The 12,717-nt window shown below is 41.1% G+C and overlaps 1 protein-coding gene across 2 annotated transcripts in view; it reads left to right on the top strand.

Moving 5' to 3' along the window:
* LOC117513698 (aldehyde dehydrogenase, mitochondrial-like) overlaps positions 1 to 12,717 on the top strand; it is a 127,332-nt gene that overhangs the window by 22,189 nt on the left and 92,426 nt on the right. For both annotated transcript variants that reach the window (XM_034173939.1, XM_034173940.1), the window contains exon 2: positions 12,303 to 12,407. In XM_034173939.1, the coding sequence (XP_034029830.1) occupies positions 12,303 to 12,407 (105 nt within the window). The remainder of the gene's footprint in view (positions 1 to 12,302; positions 12,408 to 12,717) is intronic.

The following is a 12,717-nucleotide window of genomic DNA, read 5'->3' as shown; positions in this document are numbered from 1 at the left end:
CGCAGAGGAAAAGATGAAAATGCGAGAAGTGTGTTTTGGTCCCAATATGGATATTCCGGATGATTTTCTCATGGACAGTACGACAATGACCAGCAGCTAAAGCAGCCTGCTTGATGAGGACGCACTGCTGAATTTGGAGAGCAGCGCGCACACCGCCGACACGACAAAAGTTAAGTGAGCCAACTTTTTATGTACGCGTTACGTGTTGTGTATCTCAGTAAAAAGTGATAATAATGCAAATAACATGCTGTTGTCGTGCGGCATGCATTTTCTTAGTCCCTCCAGTCGCCCGCAATGACAGATATTAAAGTTATGTATTGTTGTAAATATATCTACATGAAAGGTTTATCTTTGACCCGTTGTGTGACTGTCATGCCCAGTTGCGCTGTGTTTGCGCTTGTGATGGAGGGCTGTATGTGGGGTTAATCTACTGTCTCGTGTCGTTTCTCAGATCAGTTGTTTGGTTTTGTGGTATGCAGGAGATCACTTGACCGAGGGTCTATACGTTCAAATAATAATTAAAAAAATACTGTCATCACTCTTTACTCTTAGTCAGTCTCTTACAACGGTGTAGCCTAAATACACGAGCTTTCTAAGAGCGCACCCAATTCATTACGCACGCTCAGAGGCACGTCACCTCCGGTGCGCACTTTTTTTTTTGTGATAAACTCATCGCCCCCTTAATATTTTTTTTCTGGTGCCGGGCCTGGTGCAGAATCCAAAACTACTGTGGCTATATCTGACGAAGAAGGCCATAAGGTTTACGAAAATAGACTTATAAACGACTGTTTTAAGAATTTTTATTAAAAAAGTTGTACTCTTCGGAACAAGTGTTAGACAAGGAGCAATTAATGGATAACTTTTTTTACTCAATTTACCAACTTTGTCAGAAGAGCATAAGTTTATAATAAATGGACTGCACTTATATAGCACTTTTCCATGTGCATCAGACGCTCAAAGTTCTTTACAACAGTAATCAATCAATCAATCAATCAATTTTTTTTATATAGCGCCAAATCACAACAAACAGTTGCCCCAAGGCGCTTTATATTGTAAGGCAAGGCCATACAATAATTATGTAAAACCCCAACGGTCAAAACGACCCCCTGTGAGCAAGCACTTGGCTACAGTGGGAAGGAAAAACTCCCTTTTAACAGGAAGAAACCTCCAGCAGAACCAGGCTCAGGGAGGGGCAGTCTTCTGCTGGGACTGGTTGGGGCTGAGGGAAAGAACCAGGAAAAAGACATGCTGTGGAGGGGAGCAGAGATCGATCACTAATGATTAAATGCAGAGTGGTGCATACAGAGCAAAAAAAGAAACAGTGCATCATGGGAACCCCCCAGCAGTCTACGTCTATAGCAGCATAACTAAGGGATGGTTCAGGGTCACCTGATCCAGCCCTAACTATAAGCTTTAGCAAAAAGGAAAGTTTTAAGCCTAATCTTAAAAGTAGAGAGGGTGTCTGTCTCCCTGATCTGAATTGGGAGCTGGTTCCACAGGAGAGGAGCTTGAAAGCTGAAGGCTCTGCCTCCCATTCTACTCTTACAAACCCTAGGAACTACAAGTAAGCCTGCAGTCTGAGAGCGAAGCGCTCTATTGGGGTGATATGGTACTACGAGGTCCCTAAGATAAGATGGGACCTGATTATTCAAAACCTTATAAGTAAGAAGAAGAATTTTAAATTCTATTCTAGAATTAACAGGAAGCCAATGAAGAGAGGCCAATATGGGTGAGATATGCTCTCTCCTTCTAGTCCCTGTCAGTACTCTAGCTGCAGCATTTTGAATTAACTGAAGGCTTTTTAGGGAACTTTTAGGACAACCTGATAATAATGAATTACAATAGTCCAGCCCAGAGGAAATAAATGCATGAATTAGTTTTTCAGCATCACTCTGAGACAAGACCTGATTTTAGAGATATTGCGTAAATGCAAAAAAGCAGTCCTACATATTTGTTTAATATGCGCTTTGAATGACATATCCTGATCAAAAATGACTCCAAGATTTCTCACAGTATTACTAGAGGTCAGGGTAATGCCATCCAGAGTAAGGATCTGGTTAGACACCATGTTTCTAAGATTTGTGGGGCCAAGTACAATAACTTCATTTTTATCTGAGTTTAAAAGCAGGAAATTAGAGGTCATCCATGTCTTTATGTCTGTAAGACAATCCTGCAGTTTAGCTAATTGGTATGTGTCCTCTGGCTTCATGGATAGATAAAGCTGGGTATCATCTGCGTAACAATGAAAATTTAAGCAATGCCGTCTAATAATACTGCCTAAGGGAAGCATGTATAAAGTGAATAGAATTGGTCCTAGCACAGAACCTTGTGGAACTCCATAATTAACCTTAGTCTGTGAAGAAGATTCCCCATTTATATGAACAAATTGTAATCTATTAGATAAATATGATTCAAACCACCGCAGCGCAGTGCCTTTAATACCTATGGCATGCTCTAATCTCTGTAATAAAATTTTATGGTCAACAGTATCAAAAGCAGCACTGAGGTCTAACAGAACAAGCACAGAGATGAGTCCACTGTCTGAGGCCATAAGAAGATCATTTATAACCTTCACTAATGCTGTTTCTGTACTATGATGAATTCTAAAACCTGACTGAAACTCTTCAAATAGACCATTCCTCTGCAGATGATCAGTTAGCTGTTTTACAACTACCCTTTCAAGAATTTTTGAGAGAAAAGGAAGGTTGGAGATTGGCCTATAATTACCTACGATAGCTGGGTCAAGTGATGGCTTTTTAAGTAATGGTTTAATTACTGCCACCTTAAAAGCCTGTGGTACATAGCCAACTAATAAAGATAGATTGATCATATTTAAGATCGAAGCATTAAATAATGGTAGGGCTTCCTTGAGCAGCCTGGTAGGAATGGGGTCTAATAGACATGTTGATGGTTTGGATGAAGTAAGTAATGAAAATAACTCAGACAGAACAATCGGAGAGAAAGAGTCTAACCAAATACCGGCATCACTGAAAGCAGCCAAAGATAACGATACGTCTTTGGGATGGTTATGAGTAATTTTTTTCTCTAATAGTTAAAATTTTATTAGCAAAGAAACTCATGAAGTCATTACTTGTTAAAGTTAAAGGAATACTCAGCTCAATAGAGCTCTGACTCTTTGTCAGCCTGGCTATAGTGCTGAAAAGAAACCTGGGTTTGTTCTTATTTTCTTCAATTAGTGATGAGTAGTAAGATGTCCTAGCTTTACGGAGGGCTTTTTTATAGAGCAACAGACTTTTTTTCCAGGCTAAGTGAAGATCTTCTAAATTAGTGAGACGCCATTTCCTCTCCAATTTACGGGTTATCTGCGTTAAGCTGCGAGTTTGTGAGTTATACCACGGAGTCAGGCACTTCTGATTTAAAGCTCTCTTTTTCAGAGGAGCTACAGCATCCAAAGTTGTCTTCAATGAGGATGTAAAACTATTGACGAGATTCTCTATCTCACTTACAGAGTTTAGGTAGCTACTCTGCACTGTGTTGGTATATGGCATTAGAGAACATAAAGAAGGAATCATATCCTTAAACCTAGTTACAGCGCTTTCTGAAAGACATCTAGTGTAATGAAACTTATTCCCCACTGCTGGGTAGTCCATCAGAGTAAATGTAAATGTTATTAAGAAATGATCAGACAGAAGGAAGTTTTCAGGGAATACTGTTAAGTCTTCTATTTCCATACCATAAGTCAGAACAAGATCTAAGATATGATTAAAGTGGTGGGTGGATTCATTTACATTTTGAGCAAATCCAATTGAGTCTAATAATAGATTAAATGCAGTGTTGAGGCTGTCATTCTCAGCATCTGTGTGGATGTTAAAATCGCCCACTATAATTATCTTATCTGAGCTAAGCACTAAGTCAGACAAAAGGTCTGAAAATTCACAGAGAAACTCACAGTAACGACCAGGTGGACGATAGATAATAACAAATAAAACTGGTTTTTGGGACTTCCAATTTGGATGGACAAGACTAAGAGTCAAGCTTTCAAATGAATTAAAGCTCTGTCTGGGTTTTTGATTAATTAATAAGCTGGAATGGAAGATTGCTGCTAATCCTCCGCCTCGGGCCGTGCTACGAGTGTTCTGGCAGTTAGTGTGACTCGGGGGTGTTGACTCATTTAAACTAACATATTCATCCTGCTGTAACCAGGTTTCTGTAAGGCAGAATAAATCAATATGTTGATCAATTATTATATCATTTACTAACAGGGACTTAGAAGAGAGAGACCTAATGTTTAATAGACCACATTTAACTGTTTTAGTCTGTGGTGCAGTTGAAGGTGCTATATTATTTTTTCTTTTTGAATTTTTATGCTTAAATAGATTTTTGCTGGTTATTGGTGGTCTGGGAGCAGGCACCGTCTCTATGGGGATGGGGTAATGAGGGGATGGCAGGGGGAGAGAAGCTGCAGAGAGGTGTGTAAGACTACAACTCTGCTTCCTGGTCCCAACCCTGGATAGTCACGGTTTGGAGGATTTAAGAAAATTGGCCAGATTTCTAGAAATGAGAGCTGCTCCATCCAAAGTGGGATGGATGCCGTCTCTCCTAACAAGACCAGGTTTTCCCCAGAAGCTTTGCCAATTATCTATGAAGCCCACCTCATTTTTTGGACACTACTCAGACAGCCAGCAATTCAAGGAGAACATGCGGCTAAACGTGTCACTCCCGGTCCGATTAGGGAGGGGCTCAGAGAAAACTACAGAGTCCGACATTGTTTTTGCAAAGTTACTCACCGATTCAATGTTAATTTTAGTGACCTCCGATTGGCGTAACCGGGTGTCATTACTGCCGACGTGAATTACAATCTTACCAAATTTACGCTTAGCCTTAGCCAGCAGTTTCAAATTTCCTTCAATGTCACCTGCTCTGGCCCCCGGAAGACAATGGACTATGGTTGCTGGTGTCGCTAACTTCAAATTTCTCAAAACAGAGTCGCCAATAACCAGAGTTTGATCCTCGGCGGGTGTGTCGTCGAGTGGGGAAAAACGGTTAGAAATGTGAAGGGGTTGGCAGTGTACACGGGGCTTCTGTTTAGAACTACGCTTCCTCCTCACAGTCACCCAGTCGGCCTGCTTTCCCGGCTGCTCGGGATCTGCCAGAGGGAAATTAACGGCGGCTAAGCTACCTTGGTCCGCACCGACTACAGGTACCTGGCTAGCTGTAGAATTTTCCACGGTGCGGAGCTGAGTCTCCAATTCGCCCAGCCTGGCCTCCAAAGCTATGAATAAGCTACACTTATTACAAGTACCATTACTGCTAAAGGAGGCCGAGGAATAACTAAACATTTCACACCCAGAGCAGAAAAGTGCAGGAGAGACGGGAGAAGCCGCCATGCTAAACCGGCTAAGAGCTAGTAGCTGCGCTAAGCTAGCGAATTCCTAAAAACACACAAAGTGAATAATGTGTAAATAATTTAGAGGTGATTCAGCAGAGGGAGTGCTTTAGTTAAGGCACGTGAAGATTACACTGTGAAACAAATCGTTATCTAGGTAACTAGATCAATCTAACTGCGCAGATTAAACAGCTAACAGATACAGCAAAACACCGCTGTGCTCCGGAACAGGAAGTGATACAATACCGCAGTGAGAGCCAACCACCAGTAGAGGCAAGCAAGCCTTATTAACGTTAAAACAAAAAAGAAATTTACAGCAAAGAATAACTTTATTAACCTTGTTTTAGTCTGTAACAGAAAAATTTGCATCGCTTTGCTTGAAATAAAAAAAAAATCCTTAAACTATAAGCATTTTTTGACCGACTGCCATACTGAAAAACAAAATTCAATAAAATCAATAACTATAATAATAAATAATAAATTGATCAGAACACTTACTCAGGAGCACAATATATAAAACACTTTAACAGACAACAAACATGAATAAAACAATTTGTGCTGATTTTTTTTTAATGATTATTTTTGTGATTTTTATTTTTTATTTTTTTTTTTGTTTTTTTTTTTGTTTGTTTTTTTGCCGCACGTGCGTCATCCAGCAGAGACCATGTCTACTGCTGCTCAGCTCCTCTGCTACGGTGCTATGATGCTAACAGTGCTCACTGGTTTACTGAAGCAGCATTCACAAAGCGGGATGATTGCTGGCAATATTCAGCACATTTTCGCTGAAAAAACCAAGCAGCTTATCTGTGTGATTGGGGTGTAATGTCTTTAAGTGACGCCTTAATTTATTTGGCTTCATGCTATCTGCTGCCAACATTTTAAGATACACCGGTCTTTCCTCGTCTCCCACTGTAGTGCGGAAAAAAAAACCTACATAGAGCTGTGTTCCATTATGCTAGAGTCCTCAATACTCCCTGCACACACTCTGACAATGAGAGCACCACTGCTACCTACTGTAGTGGATGTGCAAATACACTTTTTTCCTAGTACGGGGGGAAAAAGCATGCTTCCTCCGGTCACACGTGCTCCCCTGGCATCGCACTGCACCCCACTGTTTGAGAAGGACTGGGTTCAGCAGAGGAGCACAGAGTTCCAATGCGGTCTCTCTTTAACTGTCCAGATCCAGTTGTGAATAAGAGCCACTGTTCTCCCACATTTGTTGAATAACTCCATGTGTACCAAGAAAAAAAACATGCCACGTGGCTCATTATTTGGTGGGACCAGGGCTTTAGTCTTTCGTTTGGATAATCTTTTACCAACATTGGTGAAGGAAGACTAGACAGGTTTTATTAAGGACTGGAGCTCGTTTGATAACATCAGATGACTGTTGAATGCCATTCAAATTTTTAAACAAAAATCTTGTGCTCTGGTGCTTTCCCTTGATGCAGAGAAAGCATTTGACCAAATTTAGAGGTTCTTATTGTGTCAGGCTGGGAGGTAGCGAGGCACTGACTGAGGCTGGACGAAACATGCAGACTCACAGGCTGGCATATGAATAAAAGGCTGGGTCTTTAATGCAGACACGGGTATGGTACACAGGCAAACAGTCCACGGTGCAAAAGTACTGATAAGGGCGAGGTAACAAGTCGAGGTCCAAAACAAGCAGGGTTCAGTAAACAAGCAAACAGGGCAATCAGAACAGAGGCAAAAACAGGTTCCAAAAAAACAGCAGAGGTCAAAAACACGGCTAGGCAAACAAGAGAACTGTGACGTGAGCTGATAAGTGACAAAGTCAACAAATGAGCAGGGAGGAAGTGAAGAGAAGCAGTACAAATAAGAACAGGTGGTAATTGGATAATGACATGCACGTGGTGGGAGAAGGGTCTGGAAGGGGGGTGTGGTCAGGTGAATCCAAGAGGGGAAAAGAGATACAAGAAAAGGTAGTGACAGGTGGGCAAGGAAATGACAAACAAAATGGTGCGTGGCCAACAGAGATGAGGAGGTGCAGGTGCAGGACAAGAGAGTGCAGTGATCAGAGGGAGACAATGATAACAATGAAGCTGGATGTGAATACATGAGAACTGAGATGAGTGCAGACACTGGCCAGACGAAGACAGGATGAGACAGGCAGTGAAAAGAATTACTGACATGACAACTAATGACTATACAAAGGAAACACGAAGTGGTAATAAAAACTTGAACAGGACTGAAAAGCAAACTAGAAGATACTAAACACCAAAGATAAACTGCATAAAAATTGATCCGAGAATAATAGGAAATACAACACTAAGACGAAACTAAACTGGAACAGACTGAGAAATGAACTATACAGTGGGGCAAAAAAAGTATTTAGTCAGTCCCTGATTGTGCAAGTTCTCCTACTTAGAAAGATGAGAGAGGTCTGTAATTTTCATCATAGGTACACTTCAACTATGAGAGACAAAATGAGGAAAAAAAATTCCAGGAAATCACATTGTAGGATTTTCAAAGAATTTATTTGTAAATTATGGTAGAAAATAAGTATTTGGTCAATAACAAAAGTTCAACTCAATACTTTGTAACATAATCTTTGTTGGCAATGACAGAGGTCAAACGTTTCCTGTAAGTCTTCACCAGGTTTGCACACACTATAGCTGGTATTTTGGCCCATTCCTCCATGCAGATCTCCTCTAGAGCAGTGATGTTTTGGGTCTGTCGCTGGGCAACACGGACTTTGAACTCCAACAAATTTTCTATGGAGTTGAGATCTGGAGACTGGCTAGGCCACTTCAGGACCTTGAAATGCTTTTTACGGAGTCACTCCTTTGTTGCCCGAGTGGTGTGTTTGGGATCATTGTCATGCTGGAAGACCCAGCCACATTGCATCTTCAATGCTGTCACTGATGGAAGGAGGTTTTGGCTTAAAATCTCATGATATATGACCCCGTTCATTCTTCCCTTAACATGTACCAGTTGTCCACGGATCAGTTGCCTTGTCCCTATTGCAGAACAACAGCCCCAAAGTATGATGTTTCCACCCCCATGCTTCACAGTAGATATGGTGTTCTTGAAATGCAACTTAGCATTCTTCTTTCTCCAAACACAACGAGTTGAGTTTTTACCAAAATGTTCTATTTTGGTTTCATCTGACCACATGATATTCTCCCAATCCTCTTCTGGACCATCCGTATGCTCTCTGGCCAACTTCAGACAGGCCTGGACATGTACTGGCTTAAGCAGGGGGACACGCTTGGCACTGCAGGATGTGAGTCCCTCTCTGCGTATTGTGTAGCCTTTGTTACTTTGGTCCCAGCTCTCTGCAGGTCATTCATCAGGTCCCTCCATATAGTTCTGGGATTTTTGTTCACCGTTCTCATGATCATTTTGACCCCACAGGATGAGATCTTGCGTGGAGCCCCAGATCGAGGGAGATTATCAAAGGTCTTGTATGTCTTCCATTTTCTTACAGTTGCTCCCACAGTTGATTTATTCGCACCAACCTGCTTGACTATTGTTGATTCACTCTTCCCAGCCTGGTGTACATCTACAATTTTCTTCCAGGAGTCCTTTGACAGCTCTTTGGTCTTGGCCATGGTTGAGTTTGGAGTCTGACTGTTTGAGGCTGTGGACAGGTGTCTTTTATACAGATAAGTTCCAACAGGTGCCATTAATACAGGTAACAGGTGGAGAACAGAAGAGCTTCTTAAAGAAGTGACAGGTCTGTGAGAGCCAGAAATCTTGCTTGTTTGTGGGTGACCAAATACTTATTTTCCACCATAATTTACAAATAAATTCTTTAAAAATCCTACAATGTGATTTCCTGGATTTTTTTTTTTTTTTTCTCATTTTGTCTCTCATAATTGAAGTGTACCTATGATGAAAATTCCAGACCTTTACTCATCTTTCTAAGTAGGGGAACTTGCACAATCAGGAACTGACTAAATACTTTTTCTTTTTTTTTTATCCCACTGTAAGTAAAACAGAGACTAAGTGATAACAAAACCTGACATTAAAGCACTACAGCTAACAGTAGAAATGAAAACAGCAAAATAAGCAGATGATAAACGATGAAAACACAGACCGACTGAACAAAACAAGAATGGAACTGAACCATGGCTGAAGAATACAAAGTTACAAAGAAACAAGGGGGCAAAGAAAAATAGAACATAGAATAAGCACATTATGAAAATAAACAACTAATAACTCAAAGCGGGAGCAGATGATGGAAAAAAGGAAGGTGGGAAAAAACAGGATCAAAGCCCCAATCAGGGCAAAAACGTAACATATTGTACACATTGGGTAAATTTGGGTTGGGGGAGAATTTTGAAAAATGGGTTAAAATTATATATACTCGACCACAAGTGGCAGTTTTGACTAACAGAGTCCAGTCTGACTACTTTAATACTTACAGAGGTGTGATGCAGGGTTGCCCTCTATCACCACTTTTATTTGCTTTAGCTATAGAGCCACTCACTGAGGCTATAAGGGCGACACCTGCAATACGCAGTTTAGAAATCGGACAGCTGTGGCATAAAATAGCAATGTACGCAGATGATGTTCTAATTCTCCTGACCAACTCTGAAACATCTATACCAGGTCTTAAGATTATTTTGGCCAAATCTGAGGCTATACCCCTTGGTTCTCTTTCAATAATACCAACTATAGATCATCCCTTTCCTATAATGGTCTCCTAATGGGTTCGAGTATCTGGGAATTTTTATTACTCCATCCTTTGACCAATTATATAGAGCTAACTTTGTAGCTTTATTTTTAAAATTAAGCAGGACTTAGAACATTGGGTGTCTTTGCTGGTCTCTTGGCTAGGTCATATAGCCCTGGTTAAAATGAATGTGCTGCCCAGGTTACTGTATCCTATTCAAATGATCCCTGTTTTATTCGCTAAAAGGGTGTTGAAGGATATACAATGAGCAGCAGCAGGGATTTTGGTCCACTCCTCCATACAGATCTTCTCCAAATCTTTCAGTTTTTGAGTTTCAGCTCCCTCCAAAGATTTTCTATTGAGTTCAGGTCTGGAGACTGACCAGGCCACTCCAGGACCTTGAAATGCTTCTTACGGAGCCCCTCCTTAGTTGCCCTGGCTGTGTGTTTGGGGTCATTGTCATGCTGGAAGACCCAGCCATGACCCATCTTCAGTGCTCTTACTGAAGGAAGGAGGTTGTTTGCCAAAATCTCGCAATACATGACCCCATCCATCCTCCCTTCAATACGGTGCAGTTGTCCTGTTCTCTTTGCAGAAGAGCACCCCCAGAATATAATGTTTCCACCCCCATGCTTCACGGTTGGGATGGTTTTCTTGGCGTTGTTCTCATCCTCTACACATGGTTAGTGGAGTTGATTCCAAAAAGCTCTATTCTGGTCTCATCTGACCACATGACCTTCTCCCATGCCTCCTCTGGATCATCCAGATGGTCACTGGTGAACTTCAAATGGGCCTGGACATGTGCTGGCTTGAGCAGGGGGACCTTGCTGCCCTGCAGGATTATAAACCATGACAGCATCATGTGTTACTAATGTAATCTTTGTGACTGTAGTCCCAACTCTCTTCAGGCCATTGACCAGGTCGTCCTGTGTCGTTCTGAGCTTTCTCAGAATCATCCTTACCCCACAAAGTGAGATCTTGCATGGAATCCCAGACCGAGGGAGATTGACAGTCATATTGTGTTTCTTCCACTTTCTAATAAATTATCATAACAGTTGTTGTCTTCTACCAAGCTGCTTGCCTGTTGTCCTGTAGTCCATCCCAGCCTTGTGCACGTCTACAGTTTTGTCCCTGGTGTCCTTAGAAAGCTCTTTGGTCTTGGCTATGGTGGACAGGTTGGAATGTGATTGGTTGAGTGTGTGAGCAGGTGTCTTTTATACAGGTAACAAGTTCAAACAGGTGCAATTAATACAGGTAAAGAGTGCAGAATAAGAGGGCTTCTTAAAGAAAATTAACAGGTCTGTGTGAGCCAGAATTCTTGCAGGTTGGTAGGGGTTCAAATACTTATTTGCAGCAGTAACATACAAATAAATTATTTAAAAAAAATCCATACATTGTGATTTCCGGATTTTTTTTTAGATTATGTCTCTCACAGTGGACATGCACCTAGGATGAACATTTCAGACCCCTCAATGATTTCTAAGTGGGAGAACTTGCAAAATTGCAGGGTGTTCAAATACTTATTTTCCTCACTGTAAATGGTTGGCTCAGTTAGTTTATTTGGAATAAGCATAGACCCAGGTTAAAGATGAAAGTACTGCATTTACCAAGTTCAGAGGGGGGTTTGGATTTGCCTAATATTGAAATATACCAACTGTGTGCCCACTTAAGGTTCATAAATGATTGAGTTAAGGGTAGAGCTTCATTATGGTTGGATATTGTCACAGTGTAGTCTTAGGAACTTACTGCTTTTGATAAGTTATGGAAATTAAAGCCTGTTGTACAAATCCTGTAACATGCATTTTAAATAAAATTTATAGAAGCAGTATGAAACACATAAATGTATTGATATCATGATACATAACTAATATTGGACGTCCAGTGAAGAGTATAGAGTTTTGAGAAACTATGTAGAGCCATAGTTGTTACACAGGGAGAGGCTGTAACGAAGCCATATGGCAAAGGTACTGACTTAAAAAGATGACTAGTAAAATTGGAAATAGGATTACATAAGGAACATGACAAGTGCTCCTCAACTATGGCCAGCAGCCTCATTCCAAGCCCTGCAGTTAACATTTATGAAAATGATTGACATTTGTGAATCAATTCAGAATCATCCATGTCCACATGGATGCTGTGTGGCTGTGGTCAGGGGCTGTGTCCCTCTGGACACAGTGCAGCTGCGGACACAAACAATCACACACGGGCTGTTCTGGTGTGTCCTAACCACACACCTCATGGATGACATGAATCTGTTCCAACACCTCTTGTTTACATGCTTAATCTGGTTTGTAATCAGATTTCTTCTCTTTTCAGCTGTTCATCAACAACCAATGGCATGATGCGTTGAGTGGGAAGACCTTCCCAACCATCAACCCGGCTACTGGTGAGGTCATCTGTCAAGTTGCGGAGGCTGATGAGGTAACATGTTTTTTGGAATTACTCCATTCTAAGGTCACAACGTGGACTTTGACTCGTTTTGGTCATTGTAGGTCAGGTATGGATATGGTTGCACAATATTAGATTTTTTCCTGATATTTGAAATGTCAATATTTTTATTAAACTCCTTTTTGCTGATATGATATCTATATTATAATAGCCAAGTGGCCTCTTTGTGCGTGCCTGTGTATGGCTGTGATCACGCAAAAACCATGGAGAGCTCACATTTGCTGTTTGGTATGCTTATGTATTTTGGGTCTACTATGAATGCTGTGAAAACGGCAAGTTGATA

The sequence above is a fragment of the Thalassophryne amazonica genome, chromosome 7 (genome assembly GCF_902500255.1).
Source record: "Thalassophryne amazonica chromosome 7, fThaAma1.1, whole genome shotgun sequence".
NCBI classification, from domain to species: domain Eukaryota; kingdom Metazoa; phylum Chordata; class Actinopteri; order Batrachoidiformes; family Batrachoididae; genus Thalassophryne; species Thalassophryne amazonica.
This window is presented reverse-complemented; position numbering and strand designations above follow the sequence as displayed.